This window comes from Primulina tabacum, unplaced genomic scaffold, assembly GCF_025594145.1.
Source record: "Primulina tabacum isolate GXHZ01 unplaced genomic scaffold, ASM2559414v2 Contig671, whole genome shotgun sequence".
Classification (NCBI taxonomy): Eukaryota; Viridiplantae; Streptophyta; class Magnoliopsida; order Lamiales; family Gesneriaceae; genus Primulina; species Primulina tabacum.
Genome location: NW_027459839.1, coordinates 33,902 through 56,820, shown reverse-complemented (window position 1 = coordinate 56,820; position 22,919 = coordinate 33,902). Strand labels below are relative to the sequence as shown.

The following is a 22,919-nucleotide window of genomic DNA, read 5'->3' as shown; positions in this document are numbered from 1 at the left end:
TGGATTAGATTGTGTTGATATGGACCCTCCATGTGGTCATCTGGAGGATGCCGGTGTTGGGTCTTCTGGAAAGGATCCTTTGGAGTCTGTTCTTGTTGAGGGTGTGATCCTCACTGATGAGGTTATTGATGGAGGGTTACAGTTGGATGATTGTGTGGATGGTATTGGGGTCCCGTCTACTAGTGAGTTGCCTGTGTTTGGCTCTCTGGGGCCTTGTACTTTGAATCACAGTAGTCATTCCATCCCCTCTGTTCCTTTGTCTCCTGATGATGCTTCCTCTACGGTAGAGGAATTGGTTGCTAGGCAGGGTCCTTCTGTCAGTGAGCTGGTCTTCCGGCTGGAATCTGCTGGAGATACTGATCAGGAATTCGATCGGCATTCTGAGTCGGGTGATGGCTGTAGGTCTGAAGGTCGTATTCTGGATGCTGATATGGGGGATATTAAGAAAAGGAAGGAGAATGCTTTTCATAGGTCGCGTAAAAAGCGACAGGGCGGTTCTGGTGCCCATTCTCCATGAATTTTCTCATATGGAATGTCAGGGGGCTCCGGAGCTCGGAGTCTCAACAAAGGCTACATGCCCACGTTAAAGATAAGAGAGTCAAGATCTTGGCTATTTTGGAACCCATGATTGATCTGGATGTTCGTTTTATGACTCGTCGTTTTGGTTTTTCTCGAGTTATATCGAACTCCTCGGGTCATATCTGGGTTTTCTTTGCGGAGGATGTCATGGTTGAGTGTCTTTTTGATCACACTCAATTCCTTCACTTCCGGGTTTCTGCTACTTTTTTGCCGACCACTGTCTTTTGTTCCTTTGTTTATGCTAAGTGTGATTACATTGAGCGCAGACAGCTTTGGAATTCTTTGCTTCAGGTTAAGCCTGCTCAGGGTCCTTGGCTTGTTGGTGGCGACTTTAATGTAGTCAGGAATTCGTCGGAGTGTTTGGGTTCTTCTGGTGGGCGGTTGCTTCCCATGGAAGAATTTAATCACTTTATTTTGGATTCTGGGTTAGTAGATGCTGGTTTTGAGGGGTCTTCGTTCACGTGGACGAACAAGACCATTTGGAAGCGTCTTGATCGGGTTTTTGTGTCTGTTGATTGGGGTGACCATTTCATTCTATTCGTGTGGAGCACCTCATTCGTACGGTCTCTGACCATTGTCCTCTTTTTGTGTCAGTCCCGGTCTTTGCTAGTGGGCCGAGTTCTTTTCGCTTTCAGAGCATGTGGCTCAGGCACCATGGTTTTTTGCAGACGGTGAGGCTTAATTGGAATTTACCGTGTCATTTGAACGGTATGCCCCGTCTTTTTGTGAAGTTGAAGCGCCTCAAAAGCCATCTGAAGTGGTGGAATAAGAGTGTTTTTGGTGATCTTTTTGCCAAACTTGCTGAGGCGGAGCAGGCTGTCCGGATTGCTGAGGCAGATTGCGAGGCTGCTCCTTCGGATTTGCATTGGACTAGTTTGTCCAATTGCAATGCAGATCTTGCTAGGGTTACCGCCATGGAGGCGGATTTTTGGCGGCAAAAAGCCGCTTGTAGGTGGTTAGAGGATGGTGAGAGGAACACCAAACTCTTCCACAATATGGTCAAGAAAAAAAGGGTGGCTAATAAAATCTTTCGTATTTGGGATAATGGCTCTTGCATTACTTCCCCTGAGCTTATTCAGCAGTCTGGGGCCGCCTTTTTTCAAAACCTGCTTACTGGGGATCCTTTTGTGCTTTCTTGCCCGGATTTTTCTGATTTCCCCTTGGTGATCTCGGATTTGGAGAACGCAAATATTGCTGCCCCTCCTTCTTTGGAGGAGGTGCAGGGCGACTGTTTTCTCCATTCACCGTGATAGTGTGGCGGGGCCTGATGGATTCTCTTCGGCCTTCTTTCAGCATTGCTGGGAGATTGTCCATCAGGATGTTTTTGATGCGGTCCTGGATTTCTTTCGGGGTAGTCCCTTGCCACAGGGGTTTACTGCCACCACGATCACATTGATTCCCAAAGTCATGGGAGCTCAGGCTTGGTCGGACTTTCGTCCTATCAGCTTGTGTAATGTGACTAATAAGATAATTTCCAAACTTTTATATTCTCGGCTGAAGGAGGTGGCGGAGAGGCTGGTTTCGTGGAATCAGAGTGGCTTTGTTCCAGGGCGGGTGATTTCGGATAATATCCTCCTTGCTCAAGAGCTCACTCATAGTCTTTCTCTCCCCACCCGTGGTGGCAATGTTATTTTGAAACTGGATATGGCTAAAGCTTATGATAGGGTCCAATGGTCTTTTCTGTTGGATGTCTTGAGGCATTATGGCTTTTCAGAGCAGGTAGTGTCGATGATATCTGCCTGCATTTCTCATTGCCAATTTTCAGTTAATATCAATGGTTCACTCACTGGATTCTTTGGATCCACTAGGGGTCTCCGGCAGGGCGACCCTTTGTCCCCACTTCTTTTCATTTTGGGGGCAGAGTACCTTTCGCGTGGTCTTGATCGTCTTTATCGTCAGTATCCTGCGATTAGGTACCGATCTGGTTGTGATCTCCTTCTTTCCCACCTGGCCTATGCTGATGATGTCATTATTTTTGCCAATGGTGGGACTCGTGAGATGAACAGTCTCATGGATTTTTTGCATCACTATGAAAACTGCTCGGGGCAGTTGGTGAATGCAGTTAAGAGTGTCATTATTTTGCCTCCGAGGTGTTCTGGTCGTACTCGTTCCCGTCTCCTTCGTATCACTGGGTTTGGGGAGGGTTGTTTTCCTATCAAATACCTCGGAGTTCCTTTGTTTCGTGGGAATAGAGTTTGCTCTCTTTTTGATCCCCTTGTGCAGATGGTGAGTAAGAAGTTGGAGGGTTGGGAGCTTAAAACTCTTTCCCCGGGGAGCCGTATGACTCTCCTTAGGAGTGTCCTCCTTTCGGTTCCCATTTACATGTTCCAGGTAGTCCAGCCACCTCTGGCAGTTATGGAGAGGCTTGAGAATGTTTTCAATGGTTTCCTGTGGGGATCCAGATCCTTGGATAAGAAATGGCATTGGGCGAGGTGGTCTCGTGCATGTCTTCCTGTCTCTGAAGGGGGTCTTGGATTTCGCAGGCTCAAAGATATTGTGGATAGCTTCTCCATTAAATTATGGTTTCGTTTTCGTCAAGGTTCATCCCTATGGGCCAAATTCATGATGAGAAAATACTGCCAGTTGGTGCATCCAGCTTATGTTTCATCTGCTGGGTTCATTTCTCCCACTTGGCGTCGTTTGCTTAAGATTAGGGCTCGTGCTGAATCTGGCATTCGATGGAGAATTGGGGTGGGAGATGTTGCTTTTTGGGATGACATCTGGTGTGGGGATGTTCCCTTGTCTAGTCAGGTCCTGCTTAGGGGGGATCGGGGTGTCCGTGTTTCTCACTTTCTTTCAGATGGGGCTTGGGATTTTGACCTTCTCTGCTCAGTTGTCCCACCCTCTGTTGCTGAGACTATTACTCTGATCCCTATTGCATCGGGGGAGCCCGATTCGGCTATTTGGGTGCATAGTTCTGACGGTGTTTTTTTCGCTGAAATCCGCATGGGAGCTTGTCCGCTTGAGAGACCAAGTTTCTGATATCTTCACTCCTTGCTGGGGCAGTTGGCTGAGGCCTACTATGTCTTTCTTCCTCTGGAGGTTTTGGCATCAATGGCTTCCAGTTGACGATGTGCTCCAGCGTCGTGGTTTCGAGCTGGCGTCTAAATGTCAGTGTTGTGAGATGCCTGAGACATTCACGCACATTTTCATTGATAGCCCTCTTGCCAGGTCTGTATGGCATTACTTTGGGGCTGTTTTTCATGTCCGTATTCCCCTTACCAGTGATTTCAGACTCTTCCTCAGTGCTTGGAAGAGGCATCCGGGGTGGACTCCTAGGGGCCACGTGAAGGAGTTTTTGCCTTTCATTGTTTTATGGTTTCTCTGGACGGCTCGTAACGATGCGAAACACCGTCATTTGCACATTTCCGCGGAGACTGTTAAGTCTCAGATTTTGTCTTATTTGCGCCTCGCTCACGCTGCGTCTACTGTTAAGCCCATGCACTGGCGGGGTGTTTTGCAGGCTGCGAGGGCTATGGGGATTTTTGTTCAGTTGCGTAGGGCTCGTAAACTGACGATTGTTCGTTGGTTGCGGCCGCCGTTCGGGTGTTTTAAATTGAATGTAGATGGGAGTTCGAGAGGTAGTCCTGGGAACTCTACTGTTGGTGGGGTTGTTCGTGACTCTTCTGGGCATGTGGTGGTTTCTTTCAGTGAGTTCATTGGAGTTGGGACCAATGTCCGGGCAGAATTATGGGCTATTTGGAGGGGTCTTCTCATTTCTTCTGATCTTCATCTCTTCCCTCTTTGGATTGAGACTGACTCTTGGATTTCCATTCTTTTACTTCGTTCTCGTCGGTGCTGCTGGGATCTTGAACATTTTGTTACACGGATTCTTTTGTTGATGAGGGGGCGATCTGTTCATTTATCGCATATTTACCGGGAAGGGAATTCTGTGGCGGATGCCTTGGTGGCGAGGGCTCATACTTTTAGGCAGTACACCTTAGAGTTAGGTCCTTCCCTACCTCCAGACATCTCCACCCTTGCTAGATCTGATCATTCTGGGCTTCCATACCTCAGAAACAGATCCTCTTAGCCATTTGCAGCCCCTTCTTCTTTTTTGGATCTCTTTCTTTATGGTCTCTGGCTCTATATCTATTTATATCTATATACATATATATATATATATATATATATATATATTTTATTGCAGGTTAGTGTACTTGGAGGTTGTTTTTCACTTCCGTATGGTCTGTGCAAGTGGGTCCAGACACTTGCACATGATGTGTGTATTCTTGTTTGTTCTGAGTGGGTCTCTGCCCTATTTCTGTTGGTGCTTTCCTTTGGCACATTCATGGTTCCTGGAGGGCGTTTACTGCTGGTTCTCCTTGGCCGCCGTATCAGTTATTGTAGAGGTGTTTGCTGGATGTCATGGTGGATTCATGGGGTGCTTTCTAAAGGATCCTCTGCTTCTTATGACATGTTCGTCAGACTCCTACTTCATGGGATCGAGATCTCTGCTCTTTTGATTCAGATGCTAGATATCTTTGTTCTGGCGGGATTGCGATCTATATATTACTCTGTGATCGCCATTATTGGACTCTCCAGGATGATAGCTCCGGGATGAGAGCTTTTGCATGGACTCTGCGATCATCTCGCCATTATCATTTTGTCTTCCTCAGCATGCGGTTCATAGCGCTTCTCCTTTTTGATTAGTTGTTGCCGCTTATTTGGTAGTCTTCTAGGGTTCGTTTTGCTTTTGTAATTCCTTCCCTAGGTTGCTTTGTATTTATGTTTCTACTGCTTTAGCCTTTTTGAGGAGGTTATGGTTTTATCCACCTCCTCTTTTAGGTTTTTTTTCTGTATTCTGTATTTTGTTACTGTTTATTTTGTGGATATATACAGGTAGGGGTCTGCCTAACCCCCCCGCATCCGGCGGTGTTTTCCGGAAAAAAAAAAAAAAAAAAAAAAAAAAAAAACCCTAAACCCTAAACCCTAAACCCTAACCCTAAACCCTAAACCCTAAACCCTAAACCCTAAACCCTAAAAAAAAAAAAAAAAAAACCCTAAACCCTAAACCCTAAACCCTAAACCCTAAACCAAAAACCATTTTGCCCCCAAAAAATTTCCTCTAATGTGAATAGTGCCCAAAATTCGCCAAAAAATCGCCAAAAATCGCCCCCCTCTCGGCGCCGGTTTCCGGCCGACCAATGATACCATCAGATGCGTCTCGACGAGACGAGGCTACTGTCAAAAAATCAGGTCCATCGGAGCATGTTTGCCCCGTCAATTTTACGTCCAAAGTTCCCAAAAACCCCGAAATTCCGGCGAAATCCATCGCCCCACCGTCCGTTCATCGTCCGACCATGGGTAGTATACCGTTGGAATCGTCTCTGATTGTCGATCCTACTGTCCAAAATTCAGGCCAAACGAAGTTCATTAGCACCCCGAAATCGACTGCCGAAGTTCCGCACGCACTGTTCATCGCGACGCCGGAAGTTTCAGCCCCGATTCCGGCCAGCTCCGGTCTTATTTCTCCGATCAAGACCCCGATCTGGAATGCCCATGACCAGACGCCTCCAGTTATAGTTTCAATTTCATCATCGGAGTCCGGAGGCGGAGGTAATTTCAGATCTAAGAATTTCAGCCCACAAGCTATATATGCGATGGCTTCTAAACTCAATTACTCCGGATCGGTTGCTGATTTTTGCAATTCCTCTCTACTACAAACTCACCAAGTCATGGGTAAGATTTCTATGCCTTCAATTTCGGAAAATACCTTGCCGATCAAAAACGCCCAATTTGGGGTATTTCAATCGATTTCGCCGGATTTAAATGTTCAATCGGTGCCTTTGCCGACCGAGTCTACTGGAAAGGATCCCGGATTTGTGTTTTCCACCCCTTCGCCGACCTTCTCTCAGTCGCCAGCCGGCGAATCACGAGTTGACTCGGCCGAGTCACTCGGCCGTACTCAACGAGTTGACTCGGCAGTCAACTGTTCTCTTCCGGAAGTCAAATTGGGGTTGAAAAGTGCTGTTTCGCCTGATTCTGCTCGTTTATTCAGTGATTTACTTGCTCCTGTTTCTTCCTTGCCTCGGGATAAGACGTTTGCAGGTGTTGCAGAAGTCATGGATCAGTATTTTGCTCCGCAGGTTCTTGATGGAGTATCGGGTTTACACTTCCCGGATGAGGTTATGTCTAACTTGGTTGCGCCTTTTAAATTTTCTTTGATTGGTCGCATTACTGGTAATAGGAGGATCACTCCCAATAATGTTATTTTGACTGCTATTTCTCAATTAGAATTTGTGGGCTCGCCTCGAGTTCGCTTTCTTCCTCGGGGGTTCATGGCTCTAATTCTTACTTGTGAGGCGGATTTTCTGAAATTCTCGTCTCTCGGTACTCTATCTTTTGGATCAGTGTCAGTTAAGTTTTCTAAGTGGACTCCGGAATTTAATTTTGCTGAGGAATCGCCTCTTGTACCAGTTTGGGTTAGGATTCCTAATTTACCTCTACATCTTTACTCGAGACGTACTCTCTTTATGGTTACCAAGCTTTTGGGGAATCCAATTGAGATGGATGAGTTTACTGCAGATTGTTCCCGGGGTTCTTTTGCCCGTGTTTGTGTGGAGATTGATGTTTCCAAACCCCGTCCGGATAAGATTTGGGTTGGATGGGGCTCTCATGTTCTTCACTTGGATGTGGTTTATGAACGAGTTCCATTTTACTGTACTGATTGCAAGATGTTGGGTCACTCTTCCCAGCGATGTGCTCGTACTGGTTACAGGGCTTCAGGCGATCTTTCAAAAGCTCAGGGGAAGAGGCCTCAGACTTCTTCGACTACTGCTCCAGGGTCTTCGCATCAGCATCAGGGTGTTCCGCTTGGCTCGGTTCCTTCTAGTGGTCCTGGTTCTAGGAGTGCTGAGCCAGGTTGGACTCAGCAGCGACGTCGGCGTCGCCAGGCTTCGAGTCAGGTTACTCCTCAGGCTCTTGTTTCGAATAACCAGTTTGAGGTTCTTCACTCCATTTCAGGTGATTCCTTCCCTGGTGGTGATTCTGGTGTGGGTTCTTCTTCATGCCCTCCGTCCTCTTCTCTTGTTTTAGATGCAAGTCTTGAGGATGTTCCTTTGCTCCCTCAAGTTGTGGTGGCTCCGATGTCTACTCCAGATATCCCTGTGGTTGTTACTTCTGTTATTGCAGGGAAAGCTCAGGGGTATAGTTCTGGGGTGAGCTCTCCTCTGGTTGATGTGGTCCCCGTGGTTCTAGATCCGATGATGGTATCTACTGTTCCGACACAGATGGTTGTGTCTACTGCTTCTGGTTCTCTCGCTCCGTTAGAGATCGACCTTGGGAGTGGGTCTCGGGTGGCTGATTTGACTCCTTCTCCTACTACAGCATGTCAGTCTTTGCCTTTACCAGGACGCACGAGATCTCAGAGGCGACGTTTTTACAGGATTCAAGCGGGTCAGTCGAGTTCCCCTTATGGTCGACCTCCTGATCCCGGTTGAGTTAGTTCTTCCGCATTCTCATTTTGCGGTAGCTGATGGGCGCTCACTGCAGGCTTCTCCTTGCTCATCGTTGTCTTTATTTGCTTTGCTGATATATTCCGGGTGCCCTGTTGGCCTTTGAGTGCATTTTGTAGATGACTTCTGGGTTCCTGTTGTAGTATGTCTGTATTTTGTTATGATGTGACGATTGTTCAGCCTTTTTTGCGGAGGTCTTGGTCTAGTCCCCCTCCCATCAGGCTTTCTTTGTACTGCTCTTTTGTTGTATATAAAAAATAATTTCCGGAAAAAAAAAAAAAAAACCCTAAACCCTAAACCCTAAACCCTAAACCAAACCCTAAACCATTCGCCCCCAAAACATTTTCTCTCAAAGTGAATAGTGAAATAAAAAGCCAAAAAATCTCCAAATTTTCGCCTCACATGCCGGAGCCGGTTCCCGGCCGGTTCACCGGACCATCTGAACCGCCACGACGAGGCGATGCTGCTGTCAAACTTTCAAAGCAAACGGAGTCCGATTGCCCGACCAAAAGCTCATCCGAAAATCTGCAAATTCCGGCCAAAATCTCATCTCCGGCGATTTCAACTCCGTTTTTTACAAATGAGGTACCGTTGGATTCGTCTCGTCAAGGCGAGGCTACTGTGAAAATTTAAAGTCATTCAGAGTTGATTTGCCCGTCCGATTTCACCACGAAAGTTCCGCCTGCACTGTTCACGCAGGAGCCGTCCGCGTTTGCTCGATTCCGGTCAGTTCCGGCGTCCTTTCTCCGATCCAAGCCCCAGATCTGGAATGCCCGTCCTCAGACGAATAAGTTCGTCCATGGCCCGTTGCCCGCATCGTTCACATTCACCGGGAATTTTAGATCTAGTCCGGCACCGCCTGTAACCCTCGTCGCGCCTGCTTCTTCGGTCAATTCCGCCGGCGTCCGAGCTCCTTTGGGAAATTCCTCTTCAGGTTGTGTTCGTCCGGTCTTGGGTAATATTTCCCCACCGTCAATTGCAGGTTCACAGCCGTCGGTCGGAAACGCCCAATTTGGCGAGTTGCGGCCGAGTCACCCTTCGATTTCCGTCAAATTATCTCCTGTTTTGGCCGATTCTTCAACTTCTCTCACCGGTTCTAAGCTCCTCCCATCATCGCCGGCCGACGGTGGTCCTCCGGTGGTACCGTTCCGGGTTGACTCGGTCGAGTCACCCATTCAACCCTTGCGGGTTGACTCGGCAGCAAGTCAATTGCCTTCTACTATTCCCGTTGCTCCGGCAGTTGTTTTTCCTCGCTCTGTCCCTCCTGCGGTGTCTTTCAGGGATGTTTTGCGTCGTTCCTCTCCACCGTCGCAGGCTCAGAGTTTTGCTGATGTTGCTGCATCGATGGATGAGGTGCCCGCTCCGATTGTTCGCGATGGGATTCCCGGAATTTTGTTTCCGGATCAGGTTATTTCGTCCCTCTCTGCTTCTTTTAAGTTTGCTCTGGTAGGGCGTATCACTGGGAACCGGGGTTTGACTCCCAATTCTGATATATTATCTGCTTTCTCTTGTATTGGTTTGTTGGGTTCTCATACTGTTCGTTTTCTTCCTCGTGGGTATATGGTTCTCACCCTTTCCTGTGAGGAGGATTATTTGAGGTTTTGGACTCAGCCTCTTGTTTCGATTCGGTCTGTAGTGATTCGTTTTTCGAAATGGACTCCCGAATTCAAGTTTGAGGCGGATTCTCCTATTGCTCCTATTTGGGTCAGATTTATTGATTTGCCATTGCATCTTTATGCTAAACAGAGCTTGTTTCCTATTGCTAAGATTTTAGGTAATCCAGTTAAGATTGATGAGATTACCGCTGATGGGACTAGAGGATCTTTTGCTAGAGTTTGTGTTGAGATTGATGTTCTTCAGGCTCGTCCGGAGCGTATCTGGGTGGGTTGGGGTGATCATAGTCAGGTTGTGGAGGTGGTCTATGAGCAAGTTCCCCATTATTGTTCTCATTACCAGTTGTTGGGCCATTCACTTGATTTTTGCTCTCGTAATGGAAAGTCTTCTCGCCCGCGCCGGACCCGACCTCATGGTAAGGGTGTTGCATCGGATTCCCCGCTTCCGCCTCCTTCCGAGCAGCCTCAGGGTGTTGCGTCTGATCCGCCACAGTCCGGTGATACTGATTTTATAGGACATGTTTCCAAGCGTCCCCGACGCAGACCTGTTGTGAGGAAAGATCCGGCTCGGCCCATTTCGACGAAGAATTACTATGAGATACTGCAAGATTTACCCACTGCTTCAGGTCCTGGTGAGACTTCGGGTACCGTTAAACCCCGTCCCCAGAGGTTTAAGTCCCTTCTTAGTAAGCTTGCGGCAGAGCAGAATGCTGCGGTGAGTAGTCTGTCTCACGATGATTTGGATCCGATTATCTCGTCTCAGGCCACGGATATGGTTGAGGTGGCATCTACTTCTGGAGCAGTTGTTACTGCACCTGTGGTTGTTACTGTTCCGGTTGTTGAGATTGCCCCTGCTGTTCCGGATCCTGTGGGTGATACTCCTGTTTCTACTGCTCCGCCAGAGTTTGAGATGGGTTCAGTGAGTGAAGGATGTTTATCTCTACCACTTCCGGGCCGTACGCGATCTCAGCAGCGGCGTTATTATAGGCAGAAGGCGGCTCAGGCGAGTTTGCCCTACGGGCGACCTCTTGATCCAGGCTGATTTCGTTTTCCGCATTTTTGGCGGTATGTGGTGGGCGTTCACTGCAGAGTTCTCCTTGCTCACCATTTTGTCCTATTTGTCTGATGTATTCCGAGGCACTCGCTGGTTTGTTTGTATTTTGTTGTGCTTTATTCCAGGTTGCCCTGTTGTAGTATGTCTTTATTTCTGTTTTTATGTTATGATTGTGGTATAGCCTTTCCGGAGGTCTTGGTCTAGTCCCCCTCCGTTAGGTTTTATTTGTTAATAAATAAACTTTTTAGCTAAAAAAAAATAAAAAAAAACCCTAAACCCTAGACCCTAGACCCTAGACCCTAGACCCTAGACCCTAAACCCTAAAACCTAAACCCTAGACCCTAGACCCTAGACCCTAGACCCTAGACCCTAGACCCTAGACCCTACACCCTAAAACCCTAAACCCTAAACCCTAAACCCTAAACCCCAAAACCCCAAAACCCTAAAAAAAAAAAAACCCTAAACCCTAAACCCTAAAACCCTAAACCCTAAACCCTAAACCCTAAACCGAAACCGAAATCGGAAAAAACGCTCTCAAGAAAAAAAAAATTCCAAATTACCCCCATTTGGCACTATTCACGTCATTACCGCCGCCATGTCACCGCCGCCGGATCCCGGCCGGCGACCACCCCCATTAGAACCGCCTCCCCTCGCCGATCAACATACCAAAATCTCAGACCGATTGGATTCCGGCAACGTCCCCGATTTTCAGTTCGAAATTTCGCCTGTTTTTACTTCTTCTTCGTCGCCGGCGGCCGCTGCTCTTCCCGGCACCGGAGGTACTTCTCCTGTATCGGTTTTTAGTCAGCTTTCCAGTGATACCCATGCGCGACCGGATTATTCACCTCAGCCGCCGTTTTCTTCGTTTTTGTCCTCGGCGCCACTGTTCACGTCTGCGCCGTCTGGTTTTCTCCAAATTCCGGCCATCTCCGGCAACCTCGTTGCTAATGGAACCCCGATCTTGAATCCCCTCACCCAGACGATCAGTTTGCCTCTGGTATCAGCCCCAACGCCGTTCGTATGCGACGGCAATTTCAGATCTACGATTTTCAGTCACTGTTCACCGATCGCGACGGCTTCCTTGCTCAATTCCTCCGGCGTCGCACCTCCATTTCTCAATTCCTCCATGGCGTTTACTCCCCCTGTCATGGGCAATATCCCGGTATCTTCAATTTCTGGTTTCAGTCCGGCAATCAGAAACGCCCAATTTCCGATTTCTTCACCGTTTCCGACTACTGTGTTTACCGAGTTCACCCCTCCGCCGCCCGGTTCTGCTGGTTCCGACACCGGTTTCATGTTCGCTGCTACGTCGCCGGTCCTCGGTGGTGGTCCGGTGGGTCAGGGCCGAGTCAACTCGGTTGAGTCTCTTAGTCAAGTGTCGTGGGTCAACTCGGCAGTCACATCTGGTGCTTCTGCGGTCCATGTAAGTTCGAAAGTTGTTTCTCCTCATGTGTCTTTTAAGGACGTTTTGGCTCCCCCGTCTCCTCGTACGGTGAAGAATAGCTTTGATGATGTTCTCAACTCGATGGAGGAGATTCTCGAGCCTTCTTTTTTGGATGGGAAACCGGGTATTTTATTCCCGGATAAGGTAATTTCATCCCTTATTGAGCCATTTAAATTTGCATTGGTGGGTAAAATTTCTGGGAATCGGTCTGTGGTGCCCAATTCGATGATTTCTGTTGCCTTTGGCAAAGTGGGTTTGGTCAGACCGTTCAATTTGAAATTTTTACCCCGGCAACCTCGTTGCTAATGGAACCCCGATCTTGAATCCCCTCACCCAGACGATCAGTTTGCCTCTGGTATCAGCCCCAACGCCGTTCGTATGCGACGGCAATTTCAGATCTACGATTTTCAGTCACTGTTCACCGATCGCGACGGCGTTCTTGCTCAATTCCTCCGGCGTCGCACCTCCATTTCTCAATTCCTCCATGGCGTTTACTCCCCCTGTCATGGGCAATATCCCGGTATCTTCAATTTCTGGTTTCAGTCCGGCAATCAGAAACGCCCAATTTCCGATTTCTTCACCGTTTCCGACTACTGTGTTTACCGAGTTCACCCCTCCGCCGCCCGGTTCTGCTGGTTCCGACACCGGTTTCATGTTCGCTGCTACGTCGCCGGTCCTCGGTGGTGGTCCGGTGGGTCAGGGGCCGAGTCAACTCGGTTGAGTCTCTTAGTCAAGTGTCGTGGGTCAACTCGGCAGTCACATCTGGTGCTTCTGCGGTCCATGTAAGTTCGAAAGTTGTTTCTCCTCATGTGTCTTTTAAGGACGTTTTGGCTCCCCCGTCTCCTCGTACGGTGAAGAATAGCTTTGATGATGTTCTCAACTCGATGGAGGAGATTCTCGAGCCTTCTTTTTTGGATGGGAAACCGGGTATTTATTCCCGGATAAGGTAATTTCATCCCTTATTGAGCCATTTAAATTTGCATTGGTGGGTAAAATTTCTGGGAATCGGTCTGTGGTGCCCAATTCGATGATTTCTGTTGCCTTTGGCAAAGTGGGTTTGGTCAGACCGTTCAATTTGAAATTTTTACCCCGGGGTTTCATGGTCATTACTCTTTCTTGTGAAGAGGATTACGCACGGCTTTGGGCGCGTGGTAATATGATGGTTGGCTCACTTGGTATCCGTTTTTCTAAATGGACACCAGAATTCAAGTTTCAGGCGGAGTCGCCAGTTGCGCCAGTTTGGGCTCGACTTCCGGAATTACCTTTGCATTTATATGAGAAAAAAAGCCTTTGTGCTATTGCCAAGCTCTTGGGAAAGCCTATCAAAGTTGATGACCACACTGCTGAGGTGTCTCGTGGGGCCTATGCTCGCGTGTGTGTGGAAATTAATGTGTTGAAGCCTCCCGTAAAGCACATTTGGGTGGGCTGGGGTGATCACACTCAAGAGATTGAGGTTGTGTATGAGAGGATCCCGGCTTATTGCACTGATTGCAAAATGCTGGGACATGCGACGAGTGTTTGTTACTCTCATGGCAAGAATCCCCGGCCGATCCGGGCTAAGTCATTTGGTCCAGTCCCTCCATCTCAGACTGCTGCTTCGGGTCCGTCATCCCAGGAGGGTGTCATTTCTGATGAGGTCCAGGGTCATCAGGACCCTAATGCTGAGACTTTTGTTGGCCCTAAGCGTCGTAGAAGGAGACGGCCTGCGCGTCGAGTTCCACCTGCTGCTGTTCCTCCTTCAGGGCAGGCTCCTTCACAGTCGAAGAGTACTTCGAATGCTTTTGATGTCCTTTCTCCTTTGCAGAAGGAGGCGCAGCTCTTTGATTCTAGTGCGTTAGTTGGTTCCACTTCTGAGTCTGGGCTCCGCTTTGGGGATGTGGGTGTTGATTTCACCGGGGGTCCTCCTTTGGAGCATGCTCCATCCGAGGGTATGGATACTGTTGGTTTGAGTTCACCCACCGTTGTTGTTTCCCCGTTGGCATTAGGTGGTGTGTCAGCCCAGTCTGGGGCTAAAGATTTGGAGGAGGAGGATGTTATTCCTTTTGTTGATTGTGTGGAAGTTTTGGGGTCTCCGCATGCTGGTATTGACACGGTGTTTTCTGAACCCGTGATTTGTTTGGAGAATCATAGTTGTCACTCGATCCCTTCTGGCCCTTCGTCCCCTGCTGATGCGTCTTCTTTGTTTACTCAGCTGGTTGATAGACAGGGTTCTCCTATTTCTGAGAGGGTTGTCCGTGAGAGGTTTGTTGAGGATCTTGACCAGGTTTTTGATAGACTTTCTGAACCGGGTGATGGCCGTGCGTCTGAGGACGGCGTCCTGGACTCAGATATGCCAGATGTTAAGAAAAAGAGGGGGAGGGATGATCCCCCTGGGTCGCTCAGGAAGCGATCGGGCATTTCTGCTGCCCTTTCATCATGAATTTCCTAATCTGGAATATCCGGGGACTCCGGGGTTCGGAGTCCCAACAGAGGCTTCATGCTTTTGTTAAGGAGAAACAGATTAAGATTTTGACTGTTTTGGAGCCGATGATTGATTTAGATCAGAGATTCATGACTCGTCGTCTTGGTTTTTCTCGAGTCATTTCGAATCTCTCTGGTCACATTTGGGTGTTTTTTGCTGCTGATGTGCAGGCTGAGTGTGTCCTTGATCATGCTCAGTTCCTTCACATTAAGGTTTCTGCCCCTTTTTTACCCACATCTGTTTTTTGTTCTTTTGTTTATGCCAGATGTGATTATATTGAGCGTCGGGACCTCTGGTCTTCCCTGCTTCACGTCAAGCCTGTTCTGGGTCCTTGGCTGGTTGGTGGGGATTTCAATGTTGTTCGTGATGCGTCTGAGTGTTTGGGCACCCGTGGTGGTAGGTTGCTACCCATGGAGGAGTTCAACACTTTCATTATGGATTCTGGTTTGATTGATGCTGGTTTTGAGGGGTCTTCGTTCACTTGGACGAATAAGACCGTTTGGAAGCGGTTGGACAGGGTTACGGTTTCTGTTGATTGGGGTGATCATTTCAGCTCCATTCGAGTTGAACATCTCCCCCGTACTGTTTCTGACCACTGTCCGCTTTTGGTTACCGCTCCGGTTTTTGCCCGTGGGCCGAGCTCGTTTCGCTTCCAGCGTATGTGGCTTCGGCATCATGGTTTTTTGCAGACTGTCAGGCTCAATTGGAATTTGCCTTGCAGTCTAATTGGTATGTCGCGTCTTTTTGTCAAGTTGAAGCGTCTTAAGAATCACCTCAAGTGGTGGAATCGGGATGTTTTTGGTAACATCTTTGATAAAATCACCGAGGCTGAGAGCGCAGTTCGTTCCGCTGAGCTTGCTTGTGAGGCCGATCCTTCTGATTCGAATTGGACTGCCCTGTCCGATCGTAATGCGGATCTGGCCCGTGTCACCGCCATGGAGGCGGATTTTTGGAAACAAAAAGCTGCATGCAACTGGCTAGAGGATGGTGAGCGGAACACCAAACTCTTTCATAACATGGCTAAGAAGAAGCGTGTGGCTAATAAGATTTTCCGCATATGGGATGATGGGGTTTGCCTGACGTCTCCTGAGATGATTCAGCAGTCGGGTGCCTCATTTTTTCAGAACTTACTCACTGGGGATCCCTTTGTGCTTGATTGTCCTGATTTTTCGGGGTTTCCTTCGGTGATTTCTGATGAGGAGAATTATGGGATTACTGCTACCCCCTCCCTTGAGGAGGTGCGTGCGACTGTTTTCTCCATTTCTCCTGACAGTGTGGCAGGCCCTGATGGCTTCTCTTCGGCGTTTTTCCAGCATTGCTGGGAGATCGTTCATCAGGATGTGTTGGATGCGGTTTTGGATTTTTTTCCGAGGCTCTCCCCTGCCCCAGAGCTTTACTGCCACCACGATTACTTTGATCCCAAAATTCGAGGGTGCTCGGGCTTGGTCGGATTTCCGTCCGATCAGCCTGTGTAATGTCACGAACAAAATCATTTCTAAGTTGTTGTACTCTCGTTTGCGGGCTGTGGCGGAGAGACTCATTTCTTTGAATCAGAGTGGTTTTGTTCCGGGATGGATGATTTCTGATAACATCCTCCTTGCTCAGGAGCTCACTCATAGTCTCACTCTTCCCACTCGTGGTGGTAATGTTATTTTGAAGTTGGATATGGCTAAGGCCTATGATCGGGTCCAATGGCCTTTCCTTTTTGCTGTTTTGCGCCATTTTGGTTTCTCTGAGCAGGTTGTGGCGTTGGTCTCGGCCTGTATTTCTCATTGTCATTTCTCCGTTAATATCAATGGTTCTCTTTCGGGGTTCTTCGGTTCTACCAGGGGCCTCAGGCAGGGAGACCCATTGTCCCCCCTTCTCTTCATCTTAGGGGCGGAGTATCTTTCGCGTGGCCTTGACAGACTCTACTTGCGTCATCCTGCTTTCAGGTACCGTTCTAGTTGTGATCTTTTGATTTCCCATCTAGCCTATGCTGATGATATCATTATTTTTTCCAATGGTGGGTCTCGTGGGATGCAGCGTCTTTTAGATTTTCTGCATCACTATGAGAACTGTTCGGGACAGCTGGTGAATGCTGTCAAGAGTTCCCTGATTCTTCCTCCGCGATGCTCTGAGCGCCTTCGCTCTAGACTTTTGCGTATCACTGGCTTTGCGGAGGGGCATCTGCCGATCAAGTACCTAGGAGTTCCCTTATTTCGAGGAAATAGGACGTGTTCTCATTTTGAGCCCCTCTTACAGTCTGTTAGGAGGCGGCTGGAGGGTTGGGAGATTCGTACTCTTTCTCCGGGGAGCCGCATGACCCTCATTCGTAGCGTGCTCCTCTCGATGCCCATATATTTGTTTCAGGTTGTTCAGCCTCCGTTGGCTGTCATGGAGAAACTTGAGAGAGCCTTTAATGCCTTTCTTTGGGGGTCTAGGCCCTTGGAGAAGAAATGGCATTGGGCTCGTTGGTCTCGGGCTTGCCTCCCCGTGGAAGAGGGGGGTCTTGGCTTCCGCAGATTGAAAGATCTCGTGGATAGCTTCTCCATAAAACTGTGGTTTCGGTTCAGGCAGGGATCTTCCCTCTGGGCCAAATTTTTGATGAGGAAATATTGCCTCTTGGCGCACCCAGCTTGTGTCTCTTCTCGTGGTTTTATCTCTCCCACTTGGCGGCGTTTGCTCCAGATCAGGCCTCGTGCGGAGAGTGGTATTCGCTGGCGTGTCGGCCATGGAGATCTTTCATTTTGGGATGATTGTTGGTTCAGGGATGTTCCCCTGTCCAGTCGGACTGAGGTCTGTGGAGATCGTGGTGCCCGGGTTTCCCATTTTCTTTCGGAGGGAACCTGGGATTTTGACCTCCTTTGTTCAGTAGTTGCTCCTTCTTTTGCGGAGCAGATTGTGTTGGTCCCGATTCTCTTGGGAGAGTTGGATTCGGCTCGTTGGATTCATAGCTCCGATGGTGCTTTTTCTGTTAAGTCCGCTTGGGAGTTGATCCGTTTGCGCGCCCCGATCTCTGGCATTAATCGCCCCTGTTGGGGTAGCTGGTTGAGGCCTACGATGTCATTCTTTCTTTGGAGATTTTGGCATCAGTGGCTCCCAGTTGATGAGGTGCTTCAGCGCCGTGGCTTTGCGTTAGCGTCTCGTTGTCAGTGTTGTGATATGTCTGAGACATTCACGCATGTGTTTATTCGCAGCCCGGTGGCTCGCCCTGTTTGGCATTTTTTTGGTGCTGTCTTTGGGGTTCGTATCCCTGACACTGAGGATTTCAGGCTATTCCTTAGTGCGTGGAAGAGGGATCTGGTCTGGGCTCCAGGGGGCCATGTGAGGGAGTTTCTCCCTTTCATTATTTTGTGGTTTCTCTGGACGGCTCGGAATGATGCGAAGCACCGCTTGCTCTCCATTTCTGGAGAGACGGTGAAGTTCCAGATCTTGTCTTACCTGCGCCTCGCCCATTCTGCGCGTACTGTCAAACCCAAGCATTGGGTGGGTTATTTCCAGGTGGCGCGTTCGCTAGGGATTTCGGTTTGCTTTCACAGATATCATCGGACGGCGATTGTTCGTTGGCTTCGGCCGCCGTTCGGTTGTTTTAAGCTTAATGTGGATGGGAGTTCGAGAGGGAATCCTGGGGATTCTTCGGTTGGTGGCGTCGTTCGTGATCATTCTGGGCGGGTCTTGCTTTCGTTCAGTGAGTTCATTGGAGCTGGGTCTACTATCCGGGCGGAACTCTGGGCGGTCTGGAGGGGTCTTATCCTTTGTTCTGATCTTTCTCTTTTCCCTCTTTGGATTGAGGTTGATTCCCAGATTTCTGTTCAGATCCTCCGATCTCGTCAGTGTTGTTGGGGGTTGGATCACATTATGTCTAGGATTTTGGTTCTCTTGAGGGGGCGTATGGTTCATATCTCGCACATATACAGGGAGGGTAATTCGGTGGCGGATGCTTTGGCGGCTAGGGCTCATGACCTTAGGCAGTTTACCTTAGAGTTAGGTCCTTCCTTACCCAGACACATCTCCATCCTTGCCCGTTCTGATCATTCAGGGCTTCCATACCTCAGATCCAGATATTCTTAGCCATTTGTAGCCCCTTCTTCCTTTTGGCTCTCTTTCTTTATCTATATATATGTATATTTTTTCTTGCAGGTCTTTTGTGCTTGGAGGTTGTTTTTTATATCACATTTGAGCGGTGCAAGTTGGTCCAGACACTTGCACTCTTCATATTTTGTTCCTTTGGATTTGGGTGGGTCCCAGCACTTTCTCCGTCGGTGCTTTTCTTTGGACCATTCCTGTTATTCGGCTGGCGCTCACTGCAGACTTCTACTTGACCGCCGCTTTCTTACTTTTCTGCTCTCTTGTCGATTGTTATGGTGGCTCTGGATGATATATTTCGGTGGTCTCTTTAGCCCGGAGCCTCATTCATCTCGGGAGTTATATGGTTTCTACTTCTGCTCCGTGCATTGGTGGCTCTGGACGTTCACTATTGGTTGCCTCTTATTTCAGAGTTACAGTCATGCTTGGATTTCTGATTTTATGAGCTCCGTCAGTTGTCACCCTCTCCTTGGGTCTTTGAGATTTTCTGACTTGAGCTGGATTACGGTCCTCCTTTTGTGTTTCGACCATTTTTGCACAGTATCTTTCCAGCTGCATATTATTTTGACGGCCAGATCGTGTATAGCTGCCCGTTCTTGGATTAGGATGTACTTTTCAGATTGGCATTACATCGACAGACGGCTCAGAGATGGGTACCATCGATGGTCTTTTGCACCTACTTCTGAGCTGGATCACTACTGTTTAGATATGCTTCGCTTTGTTTTCATATATTTAGCGCTGATCATTTGTGTTTATTTGTATTATGCATTTTACTTAGGGATTAGTTTTTGGCTTGTGTATTTGCCACCCTAGGTTTCTGTTTTTCTATTTGTATGACTAGCCTTTTGAGAGGTGTTGATTTTATCCTCCTCTCTTTGGGTTTTATCTTGTATTTTGTGTTTGATGATATATACAGGTAGGGGTCTGCCTAACCCCCCCGCTTCCGGCGGTGTTTATTTCTAAAAAAAAAAAAAAAAAAAAAAAAAAAAAAACCCTAAACCCTAAACCCTAAACCCTAAACCCTAAAAAACCCTAAAAAACCCTAAACCCTAAACCCTAAACCCTAATAAACTTTTTAGCTAAAAAAAAAAAAAAAAACCCTAAACCCTAAACCCTAAACCCTAAAACCCTAAACCCTAAACCCTAAACCCAAAAACCCTAAACCCCAAAAACCCTAAACCCTAAACCCTAAACCCTAAACCCTAAACCCTAAACCCTAAACCCTAAACCCTAAACCCTAAAACCCTAAAACCCTAAACCCTAAACCCTAAACCCTAAACCCTAAACCCTAAACCAAAACCAAACCATTTCGCCCCTAAAATTTTTTCTCTAAAGTGAATAGTGACCCAAAATAAGCCAAAAATCGCCCAAAAATCGCCTCCATGTTAACGCCGGTTTCCGGCCGGCCAATGACACCAACAGATGCGCCTCGACGAGACGAGGCTACTGTAAAAATTTCAGGTCAATCGGAGCACCTTTGCTCGGCCAATTCCTCGTCTGAATGCTCGAAATCTGCGCATTTTCTGGCGAGCTCGATCGCGCCGGCTAAAGTTCATCGTCCGGCTACGATTCTTGTTTCACTAGAATCATCTTCTCAAATCGCACCTTGTGTTCAAATTTCAGGTCAATCGGAGTCCGTTTGGTGCCCCAATTCATCCGGCAAAGTCGCGAATTTACTGTTCACAGAATCGCCGCCTACGGTTTTCTCGATTCCGGTCGCTTCCGATGGTGTTTGTTCGATCGGGGTCCCGATCTGTAATACCCACTCCAAGGCGCTTCATATGGTACCAGCACCGATGTCTATAACGTCTCCGATGGACGGGATTTTCAGATCTACGATTACAAGCTCTATTCACTCGCCTTCGTCGGACGTTTGCTTCAATTCCGGCGCCGACACTTCTCTAAAATTCAATTCCTTTGGCCAGAGCTCTAATCAAGGGATGGGCAATTGTTCCATGTTGCCAATTTTGGAAAATTATTCAGAGATCGGAAACGCCCAATTTGGTGTTCTTGGCTCGAGTTCATCACCGATTTCGTCCCGAGTCACAACCGTTCCGGCCGGTTCGGGTAGTGGTATGGCCGATTCCGGCTTCGCATTCTCCTCTCCGGCATTAGGTGGTGCTCAGTTTGGTGACTCGCCGGTGAACTCGGTCGGCTCTCTGAGTTCACTCGGCCGAGTTGGACCGGCAGTTCCTCCTTCGCGGATTGCTGCCTCGGTTGTTCCATCGGCTGTTTTTGATCGTTCTTCGAAGGTTTCTTGTCCTCCGTCAGTCTCTTTTAAGGATATTTTGAATCGTACGTCTCCGGTTTTGCCGAGTCAGAGTTTTGCTGACATAGTTGACTCGATGGAAGAAGTGCCAGCTCCGATTGTTCGAGATGGGATTCCCGGTATTTTGTTCCCGGATCAGGTTATTTCGTCCCTATCTGCTTCTTTTAAGTTTGCTTTGGTAGGGCGAATCACTGGGAACCGGGGTTTGACTCCTAATTCTGATATTTTATCTGCTTTGTCTTGTGTTGGTTTGTTGGGTTCTCATACTGTTCGTTTTCTTCCTCGGGGATATATGGTTCTCACCCTTTCCTGTGAGGAGGATTATTTGAGGTTTTGGACTCAGCCTCTTGTTTCGATTCGGTCTGTAGTGATTCGTTTTTCGAAATGGACTCCCGAATTCAAGTTTGAGGCAGATTCTCCTATTGCTCCTGTTTGGGTCAGATTTATTGATTTGCCCTTGCATCTTTATGCTAAACAGAGCTTGTTTCCTATTGCTAAGATTTTAGGTAATCCAGTTAAGATTGATGAGATTACCGCCGATGGGACTAGAGGATCTTTTGCTCGAGTCTGTGTTGAGATTGATGTTCTTCACGCTCGTCCGGAGCGTATCTGGGTGGGTTGGGGTGACCATAGTCAAGTTGTGGAGGTGATTTATGAGCAAGTTCCCCATTATTGTTCTCATTGCCAGTTATTGGGGCATTCCCTTGAATTTTGCTCTCGTAATGGCAAGTCTTCTCGCCCGCGCCGGACCCGGCCTCATAGTAAGGGTGTTGTTTCTGACTCACCACTGCAGGATCCTAGCGTGCCGTTACAGGATGTTACTTCCGATCAGGTTCTGTCTAGTGGTCATGTTTCTGAGTATGAAGAGAAGGTTGTTAAGCGTCCTCGACGTCGACCTGTTGTGAGGAGAGATCCGAATCGGCCTATTTCGACGAAAAATTTTTACGAGATATTGCAAGGTTTACCTACTGATTCAGGTCCTGGGGAGTCTTCGGGTTCTGTGAAACCCCGTCCACCGAGAGTCACGTCACTTATTAGTAAGATAGCGATTGAGGGGAATCTTGCGGCAGGTTATCCGGCGCCGGCTCGCTCGTCTAAGGCAGCTTCAGCTCCGGCTCGCTCGTCTTCGACCACGGGTTTGGTTGATATGGTGTCTTCTTCTATCGCAGATGTTCCTGCACCTGTGATTGTTCCGGCTCCGATGGTTGAGCTTGCTCCTCTTGTTCAGGATCCCGTAGGTGACCCTCCTATTTCTATTCCTTTGTCTTCGTTTGAGGTGGGTTCAATGAGTGTGGGCGGTGAGGAGGGTGTGGTGCCTTCTTCTACTACTACATGTTTATCTCTACCTCTCCCGGGCCGTACACGTTCTCAGCAGCGACGGTATTACCGACAGAAGGCGGCTCAATCGAGTTTGCCTTACGGGCGACCTCCTGATTCAGGATGATTTATTTTTTCGCGTTTTTGGGAGATATGTGATGGGCGTTGCACAGTATCTTTCCAGCTGCATATTATTTTGACGGCCAGATCGTGTATAGCTGCCCGTTCTTGGATTAGGATGTACTTTTCAGATTGGCATTACATCGACAGACGGCTCAGAGATGGGTACCATCGATGGTCTTTTGCACCTACTTCTGAGCTGGATCACTACTGTTTAGATATGTTTCGCTTTGTTTTCATATATTTAGCGCTGATCATTTGTGTTTATTTGTATTATGCATTTTACTTAGGGATTAGTTTTTGGCTTGTGTATTTGCCACCCTAGGTTTCTGTTTTTCTATTTGTATGACTAGCCTTTTGAGAGGTGTTGATTTTATCCTCCTCTCTTTGGGTTTTATCTTGTATTTTGTGTTTGATGATATATACAGGTAGGGGTCTGCCTAACCCCCCCGCTTCCGGCGGTGTTTATTTCTAAAAAAAAAAAAAAAAAAAAAAAAAAAAAAAACCCTAAACCCTAAACCCTAAACCCTAAACCCT

At 48.0% G+C, this 22,919-nt stretch overlaps 1 protein-coding gene across 1 annotated transcript; it reads left to right on the top strand.

Moving 5' to 3' along the window:
• Positions 1-513: 513 nt before the first annotated feature.
• Positions 514-1,829, top strand: LOC142534668 (uncharacterized). Its single transcript, XM_075641517.1, has 2 exons — positions 514-952; positions 1,174-1,829. The coding sequence occupies exons 1-2, from the start codon at positions 514-516 to the stop codon at positions 1,827-1,829; spliced, it is 1,095 nt and encodes a 364-aa protein (XP_075497632.1).
• The last annotated feature ends 21,090 nt before the right edge of the window (positions 1,830-22,919 follow it).

What these genes read in the sequence shown, in the direction of transcription:
- LOC142534668 (XM_075641517.1), top strand. Translation starts at nt 514, where the DNA reads ATGAATTTTCTCATATGGAATGTCAGGGGGCTCCGGAGCTCGGAGTCT. An exon ending in GGAGTGTTTGGGTTCTTCTG is followed by an intron (nt 953 to 1,173) that starts GTGGGCGGTTGC and finishes TTTTTGTGTCAG; the next exon opens with TCCCGGTCTTTGCTAGTGGG.